The following is a 24,818-nucleotide window of genomic DNA, read 5'->3' on the forward strand; positions in this document are numbered from 1 at the left end:
CAATGTTACCACTTTAGGATTACCAGAAATATTCTGTAGGGAATGATAGGTGATATTGTCAAAACCTGTTCGCGGAGCCCAGCGAGCGACCCTTTTTAAAGTTGGCTCTGCCCAAACCAGCCAGCCGGACTCAAAGAACAAGCTGAAGGGTGTGACTGTGACATCGAGAGCAATTGGTACGTCGACCTCTTGACTCGTTCCTTTAATGTTGATCATCTTCAACATTCCCGCGCCGACGGAGAAGAAAAGCGTTCCACCTGTACAGATGGCACGAAACAAAAACAATTACGATCATTATATTACGTCACTCCTAGTAAGTGAACCAATCAGTAATACTAAATACTCGTAAGTGAACGAATTGAACCTTACGTTCGATTCAAGTCAATTCAATTCAATTCAATTCAAACCACGGCCAGTTTCAAAGTTGGTGCTGCAGTATGCAGGTGCTGCAGTATGCGGGACAATAAAAAGGGGGAGGTGTCAAGGGTCAATACATAATGCTTATTTATGGCATAGTGCACTATACTATGGATATTGCACATTCTTCTTAATCAGCATTTCGTTTTTAACATAATCTTGTTATGTTTGGTGACATGACGCTATGTAGTCAATCTGCGAAGAGAATATAATTAGTATGGAATATTGTACAGATTGTCTTCAAAAGCAACCCAGGGATAAAACTTCACCAATATAATTGTTGTATACACCGTCCGAGGGTAAGCTGATTATGTTCAGTCAGAAACAAAGATCCGGAAGCTTTTGCGAACCTGGATTATAGGGTAAGGAGCTCCAGACATCAGGTCCATGATATCTTCAAGATTTTTGTTCCAGGACACTGCTAGGGTTTGCTGATTGATAGTCGGGCAAACGGAGAGTTGAAACATAAGATATGAGCTTGACTTACCCACTTCGTCAAGAGCAAGTCCCCGGACATTGGGTCGACTGCCTGGGTCTGTGAAGGCATGCAAGACTCTCTCGGACTGACGGGGAAGATCCCCGGTGATGATACCGGTCTGTCGCAGGATGTAATATGTCCTGCAAGATGAAAATACTACGTAATATCAATCCATTACTGAAAATACATTCTCATTAATGCATGTATATAATGCTTTCTCCTTATTCGATGCGAGTGTTTTGCTGCTTTATGTAAGGTAAATAAACTATATATTTTAATGCACATAATGGACTACAATGTACTATAAAATCTTCTAAAAATTATTTGTTTTGTAATTTAATATCTCTCCAACATAAATATTTAATGTTTCATTATCATATTTCATGACATATATCAATAATAGATCAACAAGTCTTTGAGATTCATCATGATAGAGATTTCCCACCTCTGCGACTGACTAATGACTAGGCTCCTTGGATATACAGTTTGGTTGTAGTTATGTAAGAGCTCCTTCACACTTCCTAACTTAGGGTCTCGCCGGTAGAAATTCCCATTGCTAGCGGTCCAATAGGCATACCCATCTGTCTCATCCACTGCCAAGGAATTGTACCCTGGAGAGAGAAAAATGAACACACACACACACACACACACTGTAACTGTTTGTATGTTTGTCTGTGTATAAGAGCACTTTGGATTAATTCGACATCTACCACAAACCTCTGGAAACATTTTCAAGAAAACAACAAATCAGATACAAAAAATGCCCACACTCGTACTTATGCGTGTATAATTATCAATTGGCCAAGAAATCACTTGACATACACTTGATTTATTACCTTTACGTATAATTTTTTACTACATTATGATAAAAGGGCGATGCTAAAGAGATGGCGATGCTTTTAGTTCACATTATATCATTCACAAGAAACTATTTCCTCCATAGCAATACTTTAATAATGCAAGCCACATTCAACAAGCTTGACTGAGAAAAAAAAACAAAAACAAAAACGTGGAACATCGAAAAACAGAAAAGCTGCGGATAATATTTAATTATTTACACGTGTGTCTATATGTATTTGTGTGTGTTTGTGTGTATGTATAAGTTGATTGTTAGATTTCTGAAACATTCTACTCAACTTGCGAAGGAAAGAACAGAACAAGGCCTATTATCGATCGATCGATATATCGCGTTATAATCAAAGTCGTTATATTCACAGACGGCTTGTATCTTTTATGATACCTACCAATTTCTCTTAGATATAAGATGGAAAACATGTGAAAATCATATCTTTAATGTAATATGCATCTCTGTGTGAAAATTTAGTGCAATTGTTTGTCAACGTTATGTTGAACTGTTGAACTATTGATTGTTGATATTTGCAGTTATTAAAGGGATAGTACAGTTTTGGTTGAGATGAGAATTAGGCTTTTAAATTTTTGCAAGATACAAAGAAAACACTTATAATATAGTACAGAGCCTACCGTTTTAAGAGGAATTCAAAGTTTATTTGATGAAAATCGGGCTTGGAATAACTGAAACATCCAAAAACAAAGTAAAACAAAGTGATCGTTACAAAGTGTGGGTCCCACACTTTACTAGAATCGTTCTTTTTTGGATATCTCAGCCATTTCAAAACCAATTTTTATCAAATAAACATTGAATTCCTCATAAAATTGCATGCTCTTTCATATTTCATATGAGATTTCTCATTATCTCACCTAAAAATGTTAGAAACCTGAAATTACGTCTCAACCAGAACTGTATGATCCCTTTAACGTCAAAGTTTGACCCACTGGTCTCAGGCGTTTCCATTTCCCTTTCCCGCCCTTCCTCCTTTTCCTCCCCCCCCCCCCCCGGACTCTTTAGTCATTTTTTTTTTTTTTTACTTTCCTCGAACAACGGAATTTCTATAGAACAATATAATGCGATATTCCTTTGTTTCTCCAAAGAATGGAAATATAAAATATACTAACATTCATACATATCAAATATTGAATTCAAGAAATGTATCATGCTGTGAATACCACGTGGAATTTGAAGAACAGATTTTCTGGCTCCCTACCCTTTGTAAAATGATTTTGATTCTCAGGGAATAATAGCAGGTCAATTCGCTTTACCAAGGATGCGCGCTTAAACGTCTAGATGCTTTGTTGTTGTTATTATTATCATTAGGTTTTTTTCTTCTTCTCTTTTTTTGTTGTTGTTGTTTAGTTTATGCCACGATGTTGCTGCAAAATATAAGCTCCTGCAAGGAAGAGCGGTCCTTGTCTGTTTGCGTGTAACACCAGCACTGAGACGAAAATCGTGTTGTCGCACGTCGGAATACCGCGGATTACGATCCATGATGATCATAATGAATTTATCCGTGGACGTGTAAAAGGGGCTTAAGAGGCTTAAAGGCCTGATTTATCATTTGCAGATGAAGCAAAAACCCAACATTAGTGCTTCAAAATGGTACTAAAATGTGAGTTAGGGATAGAAACAACCAATGTAAGAATTTGAGTCAGTATAATCAATGTTAACTATGGTGAAATATACAAAATGTGAACAATAGTTATGATAAAAAAGATTAATGCTTCAGGACTAAACCCTCTAGAGTTTTGGCAAATTAATAGAATAAACAGTGATATCTTCTTAAATTTTATAATTTATTGCGGAAATATGAGGTAGGATGTTTTGTGATACAGTTTACTGGCCTACACATATGCAACAAATGTGATATCTTGAACATTTTCTAAATTACTGCTCCATAAGGTAAACAGGACCTTTAAATGTGAAACCCTCTTCATTTTAATACACACACATAAAAACATTCACACACACACACACACACACACACACACACACACACACACAGAGTTGACGAGTGTTTTCATGACGAGATAGACTACCTTCTTACCGTCGCAGATTGGGGAATAGGCAAACGCCTTCCACTGATTACTTCCAAGTTCGCGTCGAAAAACTCTGCACTTGATGCCAGTTCCTCCTACTTTTGCCAAAGCGTAGAGCCAACCTCGCACTGAGTCAAAGTCGACAGAATACACCCTGCCCTCTGTCGATCCAAATGGCTCAAAGCTGTTTTTGGACACTTCAGAAATGAAGAATGAAGATTCGGTGCTAGTTCTCTCACCAACAAGAATTCGTCCTTTATAACAAAAGAAGAAAAAAAATGATAACGTTAACACACATTTCACTTTTGAATGAGAATTCCGGTCTCTGGTCGAATAAAGTTTGAAAAAGATAAGAAAGTTGATTCGGACAAAATGGTAGACACTTAATCAGATCGGACCAGAAATGGGAAGCTTCCTAATTTTTGGCTTTGGCTTTTTTTTTATCGTTAAGTAGGTGTACGATAGGTCACAACCAATAATACCAAGTTTCCCAAAGGTAGCTATATGTGACAGTGCACCTCAAAACAAACAAAAAGTCGCCAAGCATGAATTTTTAGTTTAGACCATTTTCTGAAAGAGCAGACTTTAAGCTTTAAAATGATATATAACTCAAATCAAATGGACTCTCCTAACCTATCTAAATATTGGAAAGAAAGCACAAACTCAGGAAAAGTGTGAACTGAGAAAAGAGGCTCTGAAGTACATTGTCTATTCAAGCGCTTAATCTTTACCAAACCGTGCTGGCTGTGCGATGAATGGGACAAAAAACAGGAAGTAAACCACCAGAGTAACAACAATGAAGGGATTATGAGATTAAACTGAAATTAAGCATGCCTCATCAAAACATTCTGTCCCTAATTAATGCCAACTTTCAAAGCAGTAGCACTATCCTTTCAAAAGTTATTAGATTTGAAAGTGAAGAGTGTGGACAAGGTTTTTCAGAAATGAAAAAAGGATTCTAAAGACACACCTAATCACACTATTCTACCAAAAATGTTCGAGATAAACTGCTTAAAAAAAACACACTTTCCTGTCCGTTTTATGATACCAAATTTTAGCATAATGTAAAAGAAGACCCGCTCTTTCAGAAAATATGAAAAGGTCAATTTCAGCTAGGTTGACCCATTTCACTTATTTTCAGTCCTCGCACAAAATCAGTGCGTGCGACTTTATGTTCGTTTTGAGGTGCACGGTCACATATAGTACCTTTCCTCTAGTCAAGGGTTGTTCAGAATTTAAGTGTTCATCTTTGCATTTTGTTTCTTTGATTGAATGGATGGGAAACATTTCTTTACTTGGGGCAACGTATGTTCTTTGCTTTTCGTCTGTGTTTCGATCAGTTTCGATCTGTCTGTCTGTCTCTTTTTTTGTGGGGGGGGGGGGAAGGTTGTATACGATCAGCGATTGTGATCGATATCACTATTTTAGGAAAAGACATGAAAATTCAAAGTTCCACATTATATTGAACACTACTTCAATGCCGGTTACGTGGTTGGTACGTAGCACTGGAAATAGACTTAATATTATTTCATTTTATGGATTTCTTTCCATATCTCAATCGTAAAATTTACTAGCAAAGTACCAGAAATGATTTGTAAAATATAGGGTGAAATGCCACAAAGTAAATACGAATGCAAACAATGACGTTATGGAAGTACAATACTTTTTGCAGCTGCACCTACAAACACAATAGACACACGTGATTTATATCATGAGTTCACTGTGAGTTGAAAATTATAGGATAAAAAAGTGAAATTCTTGAAAACTATGCCGAATTTCAGAAAAAAAAAACTAGTAGTAAATGTTAGCTGAGAAGAGATGAAATGATTGAACCTTTGAGATCGCACACCACCCCTGCGTCTTGGCCGTGATCACAGGTGTTCACCCCGATCGGACTCTTGCGGCATCTGTAGAGGGACTCCTCGGTGCCCGTGCACACGGTGTTGTCAAGCCAGATCCGCCCCGTGCCCTCCCCGTACACCGATGCACCCAGCCAAGCTACAGCCTTGGCGTGGCCAAGCTCCTTGCAAACAATTTGGGCAGCCTTTCATTCCGAATTGTACAGATTTGAGAGAGTAAAAACGCTTATAAACTGCTATCAACTATGATTACAATATGTATGTAGTATATTATTATGTCACAAACGAAACAATAAAAGGTTGTTAACTATCAAGCGATATCTACAAAGCGCCTACTTTTTGCAAAATCGATTCATGCATAACTTTGACTTGAACCAAACTGATGATAACAAGTGTCTGTCACATGAGTTCTACTTTCTTGTTAGTTAGTCAGCGAGTCTACGTTTAAAGTGATTATGCAGACATCGAACCTTATCTGCTTAATGTCACTGATACAATTAGACAATCAAGGCATTAAAACAAAAATCGCCAGCTAGTTGAATGCCACTGGTTAGAAAAAGAAACATATACCTATTCAGCTTAATGAGCCTAGATTGATATAGTTACATGCTCCCCGATTAAAACAATCTATATCTTAAGTTCCGATCCCAAATCCCAGTTAATTTCAAAACATAGAATGCCGATCGCTAGCTTGCCACAGAGCAAGAGAAACATTATCCCTTCATTCAGCTTAGAGGGCCTAGATTTCTATACTTGCGCTGGACTGTAATACTCCATAAATTATTTTAAGTCTTCCGAATCGCCCCCCCCCCCGAAAAAAAAATGAATTTGATAATAATACGATTATCTGTAGTCCCTTTGAAAGAATTTATTTATTGGCAAAATGTACATTTCGCAACAGATCTAAAGGAGTCATATCTCCAAATTAAGAAGAAGAATTGTGAATTTGTTAATTTATTAACAAACAGGACAAAAAATCTTTTTTTTTTAATTTGGAAGTTAGTTATTGTAAAGAAACACCGCAAAATTCTAATAGTGCCTAATGTGTGTCTTGTTAACTAAAGTATAACTCCTTTTCTTGCCTGCTTTTTGTTGTCAACTGGAATACAGAATGGGGAATCTTTTAGCGCCTTAAAAAGAAAAGAAATAGAACTTATCACAGATGACTTACATTACTATTCCATGAGTTGTTACACACAGTGCCCCATTCCTTGAAGTAGTAGATTTCAACTCTTCCTTCCCCATTTGAAGATAGTCGAACAGCTGAAATGGAAATGAAGAAAAGTACATGTCTCCTTCTTCCATTGCATGATATTTCCCTACACTGGACACAGACAAGTTTGCATTATCAAGTCACACTCACGTAAACACGCCTACACGTTACCTACAGTAACGTGTACTTACATTGGTATGCAGCAGAGGAAATTATATCAGTACCATTGTATGCATTTGTGAATAACAAGAGCGCTATTACAGGCTTCTGCCCATTACACATATTTCTTCACTCCCCAAATCCCTCTCTCTACTTATCCAAGTCATCAACAGATAGGTAGATGCGGGTGACTATCAAATGAGGGTTTTGATGCAAATTACTTACCTAGCAACATTTGCATGACAGTCCGAACATATTCTTACATCCTACGGTCCAATTTCAAAGAATTATGTGGTTGTTGCGTATGATTATAGCTGTTGTTTTGTATGCTGAATGAACATGAATTAAAAAAGAAGAAGTAGAAAACTACATAGCACTTCAGAGCAAGCTTGTAATTACCGTACGAGTGGGTAAATAATTGCCTAAGATATACCAATAATATGTTTTGCTCGGTTTACCAAGTGGCTGTTCACACTGGATTCCCAAAATTTGCTAAAAGCAGGTAGAAAAAGTTCAATTTCCTGAGGTCACCAGAAAAGAAGATCAAAATACAAAGGATACACCGTGACTCTCCCTTATTGTGTGTGCATGTCTTACGTTTGTGTTTTTGTGTGTGTTGAAGATGATAATAATTTAATCGTATCATATGAAAAAAAAAGAAAAGAAATCACCATCAATTTGGAATACACACACAAAAAAAGAGGCAGAAAATAGATAATGTTAGTAGTGCACGAAAATATTGTAGACATTTTGGTTAAAATGAAAAAAAAAAATCAAAAGTGGCCCCAAAGGAAAAAAAAAAGAAGATCCAAATATAAGGATACACTGTGACTCTCCCTTATTGTGTGTGCATGTCTTACATGTGTGTGTTTGTGTGTGTTGAAGATGGTAATAATCGCATCATATACATACATATCACAAGAAAAACATAAGACTCTGGACAGTGAACGACCGAAAAAAAAAAACAAAGAAAAAATCATCATCAATTTGGAATTAAAAAAAAAAGAGGCAGAAAATAGATAAATGTTAGTAGTGCACGAGAAAAGACATTTTGATCAAAATGAAAAAAAAAAAATCAAAAGTGGCCGGAAAGGAAAAAAAAAACCACGATACAAAACAACACAATAGGCCCTTCGTGAACAAGGAGCCCCTGTTTAATGGCTTTTCTCCATTAACATGTTATAACTATTATCGTCGATTCATTGCACTCCCGTAATGAGTCGGGAAAAGTGGATCAAAGTGCTTAGATAATAGCACCAGAGCTATGGAATATATATATATATATATATATATATATATATATATATATATATATATATATATTCCATAGTCTGATACAGTATTCCATCACGGACAAGGCACAACTACTGGCTGGGATGTCTCTATGGGGGCCGGAGGTGTGAGTTTGCGTCAGTGAAAGACAAGATGAGGTGGGTCTCTGAACCGTTTATCTTCGTGATAGTAAATCGGAGCATGACGTTGGCAATGTAAGTCCATTGAAAAGCTATCAGGGATTCATGTTTGTCATGTTTTTTTAACACTGATTTCATCCTTTCATCTTTGGCTCTTCGTGGAGGGAACCAGTCCATGGATGCGTCGTTGCTACGCCAAATGCGCACAGACACACTGCGCGGTTACCATGCACTGTGGCAGCAACTATCAGTCTAGACGCATTCCATCACAAGCAGGTTAGTTTTGAAATCCGTCCGACCAGGAGCAGACGTATACCCTTGTGTGTATGTTCTGCTTCAGAAACGGATTTTTAATCTAACATCACATCGCATCCTGGTCGCTGATGAAGAATGCGATGACTAACCTGTTTGGTGTCTTGTTTCTAAATCATGCGCTTTCCTCGCCAGGATAAAGCGTTTTAATGCCATTTTAGGTTTTAATCTCATATATATATATATATATGTGTGTGTGTGTGTGTGTGTGTGTGTCATTTTGTCCCATTGCTTTACTTGTACCTCTTCCTTTTACTTATGCATCGTAATGTCCACTCGTTTATGTAGGCACGATTGCCAATTGGAAGCCGCCTCGATTTCTCGAACCCGAAAAGGTCGAGATGTCGAGATCCACATCTTCTTGCCTTCTCAACCCAAAAAGGTCGAAATGACGAGATCAAAAAAATCGCCCTCTCGCCTTCTCGATTCCGAAAAGGTCGAGATGTTGAGATCTCACAAGTTACTCACTTACCTTCTCAAACCAGAAAAGGTCGATATGACGAAATCTCACAAGTCACTTCCTTGCCATCTCCAACGCAAAAAGGTCGAGTTGACGAAATGAAACAAATCACCCTCTCGCCTTCTTGAACCCGAAAAGGTCCAAATGATGAGATCTCACAGCTTGCCTGGTTGCCTTCTCGAACCTGAAAAGGTCGAGATGACGAGAACCCGAGAAGTTGAGAAGACGAAACCTCACAAGTCACCTTGTTGCGACACAATATTGTCGCCCCGTCACAAATTGTCGCCCCTTGAAACAGGCGACGATTTGTGCATGGAGCTGACTGCACAAATTGTTGCCCCGTCACAAATTGTCGTCTGGCGACAATTTGTGATGAGGGCTGACGGCACAAATTGTCGCCCGCCCTCGAAGCACATTTTGGGGGTAATATCACTCTTGACATAGTCATTGAAATACCAACACATAACTTACGTGGCTACAGCAATGCAAACAAGCCATGTAAAAAGTCACGGTGATGAGATCTCACAGTGTGTATGTGCGCGCGCACATGATAATAGAGTGTCCGTTGTTGCGTGAGTGTGTGTGTGTGTGTGTGTGTGTGTGTGTGCGTGCGCGCGTGTGTGTTATTGCATATTGGAATATTATGGAAGAATGTGTGTTGAAGTGGTTTATGCACTATAACGATTTGTTTGAGTGTTTGTTTATAAATACGTATGCATTTGCGGCGTGCATATTGCAGTTCGTTTGTGCTAAAATCAATTAACGACTGAGAAATCATTTACGGCCAGTCAAAATTATTCGCTCACGCGTAAAGCATGCCAAATTTATATTGGGACAAAGAATTGTGATATGGAAGTTGAAGTTAAGGCTGATGAAAGAATATGACTTCAGTGAAAAAATGAACAAAGACAGATAACATTTAAGGAAGGTACCTCCCTTGTATGCCTTTTCTCTCCGTCTCTCTCTCCTAGCCCTCCTCACCGGTGAAATTGACACACCCATACTATTTTGAAATCAACGCCGCTGTGAACTCTATAAACACGTGCTCATACACGTTGAAGGCATTTTCATTGGCACATTAGTGCCTGCTGCCGCCGAAAAAGTTCATTCGTACAAACATCAAAACACAAGCACAAACAGACACATGTACGCACACAGGCACACGTATACACACAGACAAACAAACCACCAACTACACGGGTCTAGGGCAATTATCCCCTGGACAATTACCCCGGACCCTTCCCCTGGCCTTAATCCTAATCCTAATCCTGAACCTAATCCTAACCCTAACCCAAATTCCTAACCCTTAACCTAACCCTAACCCTAATCTTTACTCTAACCTTACCACTAACTAGTATCTAGCCAGGGGGTAATTGCCGTCTGGGGGTAATTGCCCGGATACGCCACCACACATGCACAGGTTCCAAATATTGTATTTTTATACTCCAAACATGCACACACGCACACACAACCACACACTCACACACACACACAAACACACACGCACACACACACAGCTATGCGCAAACGCATACAGAATTCACATAGTACGCACCTACAAATCATACACAGCACATACCATGCAGCTCCCCCCCCCCCAACACACACACACACACATACATACGCATAACTTACAAATCATACCCACACCCCACCAAAGCAACACCGGAGCAACCAACCCAATCACACAATTCACAGTTCATGGCCGACGACAATTTGTGCGGCTACGTTTCATTTTGCCAGCACAAATTGTCGCCATCGAGGTCATAAATTGGGAACTGCACAAGCATCACAAATGATAAATTATTGTCGCCAGGAGATAATTTATGCAAGGGCGACAATATGTGCTGCCAACTCCGTCAGAAATTGTCGCCCCGAGCCGGGGCTGACAATTTGTGACGGGGCGACAAATTATGCCGTAACACACCTACTTGCCATCTCGAATCCGAAAAGATCGAGATGACGAGATTTCACAAGTCGCCTACTTGACTTCTCGAACCCAAAAGGTCGAGATGACGAGATCTCACAAGTCACTCACTTACCTTCTCAAGCCTGAAAAAGTCAAGATGACGAGATCTCACAAGTCACCTCCTTGCCTTCTCAACCCAAAAAGATCGAAATGACGAGATCAAAAAAAAAAAAAAAGTCGCCCTCCCGCCTTCTCGATTCCGAAAAGGTCGAAATGACGAGATCTCACAACTTGCCTCTCGTTTACTCGGACCTGTCAAGTTTAAAAGACAACATCTCGGATTTTGCCGAGATTGACCGAAAAGTTCGAAATGACGAGATCTCACAAGTCACTTACTTACCTTCTCAAACCTGAAAAAGTCGAGATGACGACATCTCACAAGTCACCTCCTTACCTTCTCGAACCCAAAGAGGTCGAAATGACGAGATCGAAAAAAAATCGCCCTCTCGCCTTCTCATCGAAATTTGTTTGTTTGTTTGTTTTATTTCCGTCATAAACATACATACAGATATAAAAGACAACATATAAGGTAAAGGGAAAATGATACATCATGCATAAAATGAAACATAAATACATAGCAAATGAATAGTGTGACACATCATCGATATACAGAAAAAAGAAGAAATAGAATGTACAGTAGGATTATATAGAAAGATAACGGCTGGATAGCCCACAATCAGCTGCACTTTTCTGGTGCCGCTGGTCTTCCATGGGGACCAGTTATAAAGAGGTATGGAAAAGAAAAAAAAACAGAGTAGAAGATTACATAATTATTATATAAATACAACATTATGATACATTTGTAGTCTCATGAAAACTTACAATGCAATGATTATACAAAATCTCAAGGCAAAATACGCTTTCTTGAAAAGTGTAGATAAATTTATCGTGTATCAGACAAAAGTATACATATATCTAGATATGTTTACACAGATGAAATTAAACCAATTCAAAAAGGGGCCGTTTAAAATCCTTCAGTGACTTGCAGTCACGGACAGCATGAGGAAGGTTGTTGTATAGTTTGGCTCCCTGTAGAAAAATGCACGTTTGCAAAAGTTTGTCCGAGGTTTTGGAAGGCTGAGGCTATGCCGAAATTGGTAGGGTTTGGGGAATAAAACATATTTTCGTGTAAATAGGTAGGTGTTAAATTATTCAAAATCTTGAAAATCATTACTCCGACATGGAATTTTTGACGGGATTTTAACGTTTCCCACTGTAATATATCATGTATTGACCTGACAGAAAAATGTGATTTAGGATTAATCTTCAGAATAATTCTTCTATTCTTTTCTTCTATTTTGCAGTTTTTGCAATTGATTTATATGTTTTTCACAAGAAGACTCCCAAATAACATTTGCATAATCCAAATGAGGAAGAGTAACATTGCGATATATCAAATATAAAGAATTTCTGTTTATGAAATATATGTCAAACGACGAAGGAAGGAAATCATACGGCCTACTTTTTCACACAGATAATTTACATGTACGTCCCACCTGAGTTCATCATCAATGTACAATCCTAAATATTTCAAACTTTTAACCTGATTAATTTCATATCCTTTTATACTCAAATCCAAACTGTTAAATCTTTTCAACATATATCAATTACCAATTAACATACTCACAGTTTTATCATTATTAATTTTCAATTTGTTCTTACACATCCAATTATCTAATACAAATAATTCCTTATCCAATATTGTTTGTACTTTTTGTGGGTCTTTGTGAGAAAAATAAATAACGGTGTCATCCGCATATAAATGCAATGCACATTACATGAATCAAATATGGAAGGTAAGTCGTTGATAAATATATGATAAACAACAATGGACCCAATATCGATCCCTGTGGCACACCGAGCTTAATATACAGTTCTTCAGAAGTACAATTTCCTATATTAGTTACTATTTTTCTGTCAGATAAATGATTTTCAAACCATTTAAGGGTGGGGCCGTTAATACCTATTGTGAAAAGTTTATGCAGCAGACATTTAGGGTTGATCATATCAAAAGCTTTTTGAAAAAAACTGCACCAGTGTATAATCCGTTATCCAAAGACTTCAACCATTCATCGGTTACTTTAATCAGTGGAGGTTGAATGTTTTGGCTGAAATCCGGATTGTTCCATTATGAGTATATCATTTCTACTTAAATGTTGAAGTAATTGTTTTTGTATAATCTTTTCAAGAATTTTTGATAAACACGATAAAATGGAAATTGATATGTGATTATTAGGAATCAATCTATCACCCTTTTTAAGTAGAGGAATGATTTTTACTATCTTCCATTTATTTGGAACCTTGGGTTATAGATTTATTGATCAAAAAAGTTAATGGTCGAACAATTGCATCCTTTGACATTTTTAGGATCTTTACTGATATTCCATCTAATCCGACTGACTTCTTATTTTCTAATTGCTCTAGTTCCTTTGAAACTGCACTTTCACTTACAGTAGAAAACGTTAATGGATATTGCACACATGGTTCGCATGTGACAGTATCATTACAGATTCTGTACTGATGAGATCTCACAAGTAGCTTACTTGCCTTTTCGGATCCAAGAAGTTAAAAAGGCAAAATCCTTTCACTTTCTCGCCTTCTCGAGCCCGAAATATAGAGATTACGAGGTCTCATATCTCAACTGCTCGGACCAGAGAAGCCAAGATGATGAGATCTCGGATTTCGTTGTCGAGGAGAGAAATTCATCTCGTTTTCTATCGGCCCTGGAACACATCAGCGCGCGTCCGTATTTACAAGAGATTGGATGGTCAAAATCTCCTGGTGTTATATTTTACCTTCACGAGGTCTCACACACTGCCAGTGGGTCAAGCTGCTGGGAATCCCGAATTCTTCAAGGGACTTGATTGGCGGTCGCTCTATTTGCTGCAGTTCCAGCTGAATTTCGTCTCCAGCGACTTCGTCCCGCACGGTCGGACACACAAAGGCAGGACAATTGGAGCCAGCGCAGACACCTTCGGATCCCACCGAAAGGGGCAATACTGTTGGTAGAAGGCACAGAAAGATTATAAATGCATATAGCATCAGTACAAGTATCCATTCTTATTTCTTCTTCATCTCTAACACCTACCTGATCTTGATATCATCTTTATTTCTCTTTTGAATCTATTACATCCACCGCAAGATCGCTTGATGATCCCGAGTGTTTACCTTTGTCTTTTCAAATTCTTCCAAACTACCCGATTTTTTTTTAATTTATTTATTTATTTATTTATTTTTTTTGGGGGGGGGTTCACCACTGAATTGACCCCTGTTTACCGCCTCTACATAACGCTGCCACTGAACACAGTGGGCTCTGCAATGGAATACTTCAACTCTAATGTTCACAATCAAAATCTTATTCTTTACTGTACTATTTCGTGATTCGTGTTCATTTTTCAACTGTTGAGGAATTATGGGATATGCGTTCCATATTTCCTTTTTTTTCGCTACTGATTGTAGATTTTAATAGTCAAAAACAAGTTACACCTTTCTCTTTCTATAATACCAAGGAGGTCCAAGAGATGGAGTAACAACAGTGTTATTCCCTTTGATCCCATGTTTGATGCCACCACTAAGAAATATTTGAAGTATGTGCTGAACCGGAGCTGCCTCACAGATAGGAAGACAATTGATTCATGGGGCATTGCATCATGGACTCGTCACTCTCAATGGAAGATATGTCTTTATGATGGTAATTAATTTTCGCTGTCCCTTCTTATGAAACATGAGCAGTACATAAATGTACAGACACAGGGATGTGCGAATAAAAAATCCACAAAAATTTATGAAATAACAATTAAAATTACCCGCTTTACATGTTTTACACTAATCTAACATAAGTGTAACTTAATAAAGAACTACACTTGAAGATTATACCATACCAGTTTCATTTGTCCGGAAGTGATCGGAAAGATGATGAAATCGACTTTCCAGTAAGGATGCAGTTCAAATATTGTCACAACGTACGGCTCAAATTTATACTTTTTGACATAATCCTGGACAGGAGTTACTTTCTTTTTAATATTCCTTATCATTAGCTGAAATTTAATTTCTCTTAATACAAAAACAAACAAAATATAGCCGACATTTATGTTAGCGTTTCAATTGAATCATCTCTTTGCTCGGAAAGACGGCGGCATCGAACCCCGATCATCAAAGTCACAAATGCACCTGTGGAATTCCTTTGAACGTCAAAAGAAAACTGACAGCTGTTTGAATGTTTACAGCCAGTTGGAACTCCATTTCTTAAACCTCCTTGATAATATCTAACCCGGCTGTTTTGCCATTTGCAGCTGAAGAACCTTACTTTAATGAAGGTTCTGTTACGTTTGTCTATTCAAAATGTTAATAAATAGTAACATTGCAGTTGACCTTATTGGTTGCTATTTAAAACAGACGTATATCTCATTTGTTTACCTCCTAATTGGTTTTCTGGGGGGGGGGGTTTCTTAACAAACAAAAATAAATAGAGCGAAAATGTTCGTCATAAGTATTGAATCTTTTCGTAGGGAAAAGAGCGAATGGAATAGCTCATAACAAGGACTCACCGCGCACTGCACATAGTAAAAAGAACAATTTCAAGACCGGTAGGACCCCCATCCTTCTTTTCGAGACAATGTTAGTACAGAAGAGTACAACTTCACCCTGTGAACACACTGCAATATGCCGCTGCCAACTTCACAGAGCTTTATGAAGGCATCAGTGACGGGAGCAAACGTGAGTTGTCAAGGTGGCGCGTTCATTCAAAGTAATAATTTACCACTGATACACCTTTCAGTGTGCGTGGTTGCACATTTATTGAGACAATCCTACAAGACCGTCACCCACGAGTCATACAGCTCACAAGCTCGAAATTGAAAAAAAAAAAGTTACATGAATCATACAGCCCGTGAGCTCGACACTATGGGCAAATCATTCCCATGAGTTCGACAATAGGCAAAACGGCCCATAAGTCCGACAACAGACAAACAAGGCCCACGAGCAAGGGAGAAAAGCCACATTATCAGTGAGTGGGATACACCCGCAGCTGCAATCCCGTACTAGACGTATAAGCCCATGCTAAATACCCTCACGATTCTAAGGTTAGCATGCTGACCAGGCATGAGCACAGGGAGCTGAGAGCTGGCGCATTTTTTATTCCAGGGCCCTTAGGAAATCAAGTTGTGAGGGGATGACATCATCGTTTCACTATTTGCATATTTATATTGAATGGTCAAGAGCTCTTTCATGAAGATTAGCGAAACTTCTAAATTTCGTAAGTTCTATGATTTTTATCCGATTTTGCTTGAAATGTTTAATCTTGTGCTTTTGAAATATTATTTCATTTTCATTTCAAGATACCTTTCAGCTGCTTCGGAATTTCCCTTTAACTCATTCGACTGAATAATTCAGCACTGATTAGTTAGACTCGTCTATCAGCCGTCATTACGAAATGTATTATGCGTGAGCTTCGTGGCATATCGGTCTGCTGATTGGTTGGTATTTTCGCAAGCAAACACTGGTAGCGAAATCCACTAGTACATTCAAAGTCGTCCCGTAATGATTGGCACTGATATCCTTCCATGAAGCCATTAGTGCATTATAGTGATGACGTGAACGAAGAAAGTTATTATTAATTGGTAACTCATTATGGGTAGAGTGTAGATTGCCGTGTACTCTTCAGTTTGATAGTACATTTTTCAAGCTTTAATTATGTGAGCCTCGCCGTCGAAAGTCAGCGATTATGATCTTCAAAGTCAGAAGGCTTTTGATTTCAATCTATCTCTCTATTTCTGTTTCCCCAGAGACTCTAGCGCAGAAATCAAACACTGTTTATTTACATGTACCTATGAGCACGAACAAAAACATAAGAAGTCGTTTACAACATTTTTGATTTTGCGGCCAACGACAAGTCAGGTGTACACTAACAACTTTGATCTTTGCAACTGATTGTGACAAATTGTCAGGGCGGGCGCAGCGTTTTCAAAAGTGTGGGGGCCTACTTCCGGGTTTCATGAGCTAACAAGCAAAAAAAAAAAAAAAAAAAAGAGTCTTCAGAGAAAAAAACATAACCTTACCGCTGCCATACTTCAAGATCTCTATCTATTTCTATTTTAGTGCCACTTACAACTTACGTACTTCCGGGTTAAAAAAAGTGTGGGGGCCCAAAGTGATGACACCTTATGTGTTCCTTTGTATGGTGCACAAAAAGTGTGGGGACCCGAGCCCCCACGGCCCCCATGGCTGCATAGACGGAAATTTACATTTACGTCGATGTAGGGCAAATTGTACGTGGATGTAAATGTAAATGTAAATCTAAAATAGATACGTCGTTAATTCGTCCTAAACGCTAAAATTGTCTTAACTATACGTCGTTAATACGTCGCTTATAATATCATGAATACGTCGAAAAACTGACGTAAACTTCACGGTATCAATACGTCAGGTAAATGACATCTAATAAAGCTTGTAAATATCTACAGGTAATACCATAACATTAATATTACCTAATTTACCCTATACTCGTAATGTCCTAAATCTTATAAGCGCAATTTGTCAATCAGTTGCAATGAAAACATCTCCAAGGAAGAATTTCATGCAATTGAATAACTTTGATCTTAAGAGGAGAAATATGTTTTCTTTCATTTGTTGCAGTACAGGGTTCTTAAATCAAGCTCCCTCTTTTCCCTTCAACAAGGAGATAAGATAATGGTAAGATTAGGTAAAGTCCTAAATTATATACCTATACGTTTACCACGTCTTCCTAGTTGCTAGACTGTTCTATAACGTTTTTGCTAATACGAGCAAAACGTTATAACAAGTATAATGGTTTATGAAATGTTCACGAAACTAGGTCACATTTTTGTTATCAGCGCAATAGTTAATATGAAAATATGTTTTCATACGACAAGTTGGAAAGTTAAATAACATAAGAATATAGTGTACAATTTCTGACACGTTATACTTATGACGACAAACTATATACTTATTTTTAGACGTGAACAACGACCGGCTGTTACCTCGCTTTCAGTTCCTTTCAGCATAAATCTTAATTATGTCTTGTACTGTAGCATGCACTTAAGACTTTTGTGAGTAACGATATTTTTTTTAATTCTTTATTCGAATTTCGTTCAATTTCATATATACAGCACACCCACATACAAACACACACACACACACACACACACACACCACACACACACACACATATAGAGGGCCATTACTCATGATAAATTCCCTACTTTTTCCAAAGGCTTGATATGGAGCTATAGCACCATATGACTATAATACTGATCATAATTCATTATGCAGTGATGTGTCAGTTTCATATGAACGCATGTATAATAACTCGTCAGATGCGTTTGTGACTCTGATGTGATGCTAGAGACTCCAACTTTTTGAAAAGATCTTGAATTTGGCTAATATCGTGTAAATTTCCTTTGGTTATTTACTATATAATAAATATTCAATAAATTAATGAAATCATCTTGCGCCAAATCAAAAAAAAGTAATAAAACGCCAGATTGCTTCAAATCGCTTCCAGAAATATGTGTTAATTGGGAATCAGAGCTATCGGTTGCATTTTGTTTTTGTCTTTGTTTTCTCCCTCATGGTAGACACATGGTTATGCTGATTATAATGAAGTTCATACGGGTGAACTGCTAGAATAGCTCCATCGTCTCAAAACTTTCTATGCGTGTACGCTATTCTTTTGTGTGTGTTTTTACGATACTGCTCGGACTTCGAGACAAGAAATCACACATGACTTCCTTTCTTGGAACAGTCGACAACAAAAATAATAGTTTGTACACATTTAAACCTATGAACCTAACTGGAAAACTGATATCATTTAAATGAGACCTCCGGATGATTTTCAGATTTTTGCATTTGAACAACTATAACTTGATTATGCTGAGGACAGAGTTTCAGAATTTATGATATTCAACTGGGATAAAGAACAAAAAAAATATTTTCAAAATTTAGAACAAATTGCAATGAACAAGGATGATGACATGACAGAGTCACCATAAGTATGCACGAGTTGGGGCGCAAGGAAGCAGAACAAAAGAAGAAGGCATGCATAGATTATACACAGGTGAACTCGCATGCAAGTAGTATTGTAATGGAATTACACTGCTACATTTCTGAAATATGTGAACCTCCTATGTCATCAGCCTTGTTCAGTGTAATTTATTTAAGGTTTTTCAAAGTATTGTTTCTCTCTGATCAAGAACCACAATAAATTCCACAAATCTATACATGGAGTTGTCTATTTATGTACTACATGATGTGAAATTATGAAAATCGTCTGGAATGTCCCTTTAATTTTCAAAAAAGCGACAATAATTATACTCCCTAAAAAAAACTCGACTGAAAATATTCACTCTTGAAGGAGTGAATACACAAAAAAGAGTGAATTTAGAGTGAAACTGGAGTGAATTTTGAGTGAAAATGTTCATTTTCACTCTTTTTAGAGTGACCTCGGGGATCACTCCACTTCGAGTGGCCCCTGAGGTCACTCCGAAACGAACCAAAATAATGAAAATTTTCACTAGTTTTGACATTTATACTGCGTGTTGTGTCACACGGGGTTCCCTCTTGAAGGTATACTTGTTTAACATTAATACTACTAAATCAAAACAAGTTTCCTGGACTGTCCATGAATCGATTTTATCTTGGAATCCCTCGTTGATCAGTTTTAAGCAAATTCCTCTCCAGCAACACTGGGAACCTGAATAGACTTAAATGTACTTCCTCGGCAGATCTTTTGCACGTAATGGAAACTTTAAAAGGATGGTATAGTTTCGGTTGTGATAGGACTTCAGGGTTCCATCGTTTTCTGACGATGATTTTTCGAGGTAATGAGGAAGAGGAAGTCAAAGTTTATCAATGATGAAAATTGGTTTTCAAATGGCTGAGATATCCAAAATGAGACGATTCTAATAAAAGGTGGGACCCACCTTTTATTAGAATCGCTTTTACTTTGTTTTTAGATATCTTAGCCGTTTCAAGCTAAAATAAATTTTGGATTTCTCTTAGAATTGTATGCTCTTCAACATTTCATAAAGTGGCTTCTAAGTAACTCCCAAAAAGTTAAAACTTGAATCCTCAAATCAACCAATACTATACCATCCATTTAACTTAAATCACCCCGGGCATGGTTTAACTATGGAGTTCTTGTCTGGGTTAATGCAAGTAGCCTCATACAGACTGTTTTTGATGTTATATATCCAAAACAGGCCGTCAGGAGCAAAAGTAAAGTCGATTACTTACAACTGATTTACAATAGCAATTCGACGGTTGAATACATTAATTTGAAATCGATTACTTATATCATTGTATCGAGCACCATCTATTCCAAACCAATGGAATACAGGGAAATACAAATCGATTCAAATGTTAGCATATCAGCCATCTGCTGAAGATTCTTCCCAAGGTGTGTTTTTTTCTTCAAAATATAATTTTCAGAAGAAACGGGTTAATCCATAACTTCATATCACCTTCCACGTACTCGCACTATTCTTGCGCCAAAAAACAGACAAACCCTCTAAACCAAAATGTTTTCAAAAACTGCAGGGGGCGAGGTGTTGGAATGACCTCCCCCACACAAATCACTGCTTGTCTTTGTAATATATTTAGCATCAAATGAAAAAAAAAAACTGAATAATTATGTAGTTGAACCTAAATAACTTCAGTTGATACCTCGAACAAATTGGTATTCATGATAATGTACATTGTATCCTTCGATCTCATAGATGTACTTGTAGGTACAGTCGTATTATATCCAGTATATCCAGTACTGTGTTTTTGGATGTCACACTGAAATTCACGTTTATGACGTTGGGCTCATTAAAATGACATTATATATATCCATGACCAAGACAACCGATCACGAGTGTTTTCTTCTTTCTCTTTAATTCTTTCGCATTACCTCAGTGTTACCTTATTCTTTTTACTACTATATAGGGAAATTGTATATAAAAGAAATAATTCATTATACAGCTGAGCCATTGTCTTACATTCTCAATAATCTCTTTCATTGGGTAAAATGTCATAACTGTCTTAAGAGTGGCAAGATTTATTACTTTTTTTGGGGGGGGGGGGGGGTGGGGGGGGGAGGGGGAGGAATAACCATTGATGCTCATTTACAATGGTCCTATCCCTTGCACAAAATCCAGACAACAATATCCAGAAATATCGGCATTCTCAGGAAACGTAGACACTTATATCTCATACAGTGCTATTTTCTTTTTTCTTTTTTTAACAATACATGAACATTACCTTGTATTATACTGTAAAAAGGCGTGGGGAAACTGTTGTCCTATCAAAATCAATACTCGTTTACTTCTACAGAAATGTGCTATAAGACTTACCAGTTTTCACGTTTCACGACTTACACTCTCAAAACCATTAATACAACTAAGCACATGACAAACAGTAATTATTGATGTATAAATACACCTGCAATCAGCTCCCTGCAATGTTCAAAGATCAATTTATCTCAAACTCCATCATCAACTTATACCTCACCCTTCACGCAGATGTAATCATTTGCAAAATCCAAGATTTATTTTCGCACAAAATTTTATAAGATAGTATGGACCAGATTTGTGGTAATTATTGTCTGAGGATCCTAGACGCGATGTTTCTCTTCGCAGTTTTGAATTGAATTGAATTGAAAAGGTCTTTATCAAAATTACTGGCGACGAAAGGTCAAATTGCAAAATTGTAGGCCTATATGATTACACAAAAGTATACATGGATATAAGAGAAATAATTTCAGAGCATAACAAATTTAATCCAGATTCCATAAACTGACCATCCTATGGATACATCAATGTGTTACTATGGTACATATGACTGTTACAATACAAAGATGTGCAAACTTGATTAATCATTTGGTATTGTTGAATTATTGAAATCAGCCATTTTTCCCGCTCACTGAAATATAATTCTTTCACCAGTTTCTCTCTACATTTCACATAAATCTTTGAGCATTTAGCTCGAAATTTGGCGCATGTAACCGCTGTGGTGCATAGATGTGTAATTTATTGATTTTTTTATTGTTTAACAATGTGTTACTATGGTACATATGACTGTTACAGTACAAAGATGTGCAAACTTAATTGATCTTTTGGTATTGTTGAATAGTGTGTTGCCATGATAACTGCATATTTTGAACAAAGAACTCGTATAAGAGTATTGTGGATTTAGCTAGCTCACTGAGCTTTTGAGCGTTTTTGAGTGTTGGTTTGAGATTTGGCACATGTGACCGCTGTAGTACATACGCACATGCGCAAATTTATTTTTATTAATTTTTTATTCTTTTTTCCGTCATTGTTGAACAAAGTGTTGCCATGGTATCAGTATGTTTTGGATGAGGATCATACAAAAATTTTGGTTTGGCTAACTCTCTCAGTTTTTTGAGTATTTGGTTTCGGGCTTGATATGTGTGACCATTATGTTACCTAGATGTGAAAGATTAATTTTCTTTTTTTGTTGCTGTTGTGCAATGTGCTCCATGGTAACTCCATATTTTGAATGATAATCATATGATAATGTGATTTCAGTTAATTTTCTCAGATTTTGGGCAATTGATTTGAAATTCGGCATATGTGACTATTATGATATGTGGGTGTGCAAATTTCATCCTTGTTCATGTTGAACATTGAGTTGTTATGGTAACAGCAACAAATTAATTGTTAGCTGAGTTTACTTTCTCGGTGTTTGATGGGGTATTAATCACATTGAGTGATAGTTTTTGTTTTGATTTGTACGCATGTGCTTCATTTTCACTTTTATTCTGACGACAATGATGACTGTTTTAAGAGGTTACAGGTTAAGGGTTGGGGGTCGGGCGGAAATCCAGGAATCTCCTACATTTATGTTGAAGTTGTATTTTTTCTGTTTTTAAAATAAATGTATGAATATATTTATAAATGAAGTCAATGGCTGGATGATTATATTGGAATTGTGTTGTGTTTTTATGTTTTAAAGTTTGATATGGGCTATGGTGTTAAGGGGTGGGGAGCGGGGGTTGAAGGATAATTTTTTAATGATTGTTAAATGTTTCTTAAGGGCAACATGTGTGGATTCACATGCCTATATGGGCAATAGTAAATATATATTTACTTTTGTGTGCCCTGACCCTCATGTAGTCTCCATTCATTTAATTTTCATTTTGTGTAACGTGTACAGTGCAGTGTACCCTTTGTAATGTTCATTCTGGTTTATGTTTCATGTTTGTAATGTTCATGATATGTATCCTATATTCTTTACCTGGTCGAATAAATAAAAATAAATAATAATAATCACATGGAACTCCCCAGGCTCAGGAATGAATCCTTTGAATGGCCCTCTACAAGTTTTCAACTTTAATACTGGGCGTCATCATAGGTAATTCAGGTGAAATTGTATTCAAATAAAACAAATATCTTATATAAAATAAGAACTTCTGATGACAATGTATCATTCTAACTTTTGTCTCACTCACTGATTTATTTTGTATCTTAAATATCTCAACTATTGTTGCTTATTTTATTATTCACGTATATACGTCATGCACAAAGGCTGAAAAATTAAATTCCCAAGTAAACATTACTTTTGCATATGATTGGAATGTAGCTCTAAACCCGTAAACACTGTTAATATCCTTTTCCCCCTCTTCTTTCTATTTTCTCGAACCGAAAATCATCACAAGCTTGATGAATATGAAAAGATAATACGTACATACAAGTGAGAAAACATTATCATATGTAACGAATAATACATTTCTTGGAATAGTTCATGAAAACAACTCACCACGCAGTGCCCAGAGTAAGTAGAACCATTTCCAGACCGTCATGGTCCCCATCCTTTTGTCCCGACAAAGCTGGTACAGAAGGAAACCACTTCACCAGTGGAATGGAACATGTAGAACTTCCTACCGATATGTCGATGCAAACAATACAGCGCTAAAGGCGTGCAGGAGCAAGATTGAGTTGTGGAGCGAGCGCGCTCTTTCAAACTAATGATTTACTGTATGGGTGAGGCTGCGGGGTAGTGAAACTTTTCAGCTCGTGGCTGCACATCAATACAGTGATTACGGAAATAGTTTACTGACGGTAGACGGTAATGGCCATACCGAACTTTACAGGAAGGTTTATCATGAATATAAATCACAATTACCTTACACGTCAGACATGAAAAAAACAAAAACAAACCGACGCATTTGTGTTTGTCAACTATACACGAGTCATTAAAATTTCATATCGCAATATCAATTTAGTCAGTGCCACATGCTATTCGCTTATCGCCTGGTTTGTCACATCCCAGCAGGAAATGAACATCTCTCCAATGCCGACGGGTGATGTTCGTTAATCCCATGGTTTGTTATTACAAAAATGAAATAAGGTAGGCTATTTCGTAGTCGCGTTAATACGAGACTACGAAATTTCGTTTATCTAGATGTTTGTTAATCCGAAAATAAAGTTTGTGGCAAAATTGTGGAGGTGCATTATTCTGAAGGTGCTTTAGTCCAGACATGAAATAATTCGTTCTCAAAAAAAAAAAAGAGAGTTGTTAAGTCTCAAAATGAAATTTGGTTCGATATTCCGAAGGTTCATTAGTCCGAAAATGGGGCCTATGCAGGATTCTTTCAAAGGGGGTAATCAATACACGGATGTAGGA

At 37.3% G+C, this 24,818-nt stretch overlaps 1 protein-coding gene across 1 annotated transcript in view; it reads right to left on the bottom strand.

The window, feature by feature from the left end:
• The window catches only part of LOC139718674 (scavenger receptor cysteine-rich type 1 protein M130-like), an 84,162-nt gene extending 60,168 nt beyond the window's left edge, over window positions 1-23,994 (bottom strand). The window contains exons 1-6 of the mRNA XM_071630131.1: window positions 23,952-23,994; window positions 13,983-14,170; window positions 5,621-5,831; window positions 3,796-4,041; window positions 905-1,051; window positions 118-257 (exon numbers count right to left, since the gene is read on the bottom strand). Coding sequence (XP_071486232.1) covers window positions 118-257; window positions 905-1,051; window positions 3,796-4,041; window positions 5,621-5,831; window positions 13,983-14,170; window positions 23,952-23,994 — 975 coding nt within the window. The remainder of the gene's footprint in view (window positions 1-117; window positions 258-904; window positions 1,052-3,795; window positions 4,042-5,620; window positions 5,832-13,982; window positions 14,171-23,951) is intronic.
• Window positions 23,995-24,818: the final 824 nt, after the last annotated feature.

Source organism: Diadema antillarum, unplaced genomic scaffold, assembly GCF_040938485.1.
Source record: "Diadema antillarum isolate AM-2024a unplaced genomic scaffold, OU_Dant_1.0 scf00000098, whole genome shotgun sequence".
In the NCBI taxonomy this organism is placed as follows: Eukaryota; Metazoa; Echinodermata; class Echinoidea; order Diadematoida; family Diadematidae; genus Diadema; species Diadema antillarum.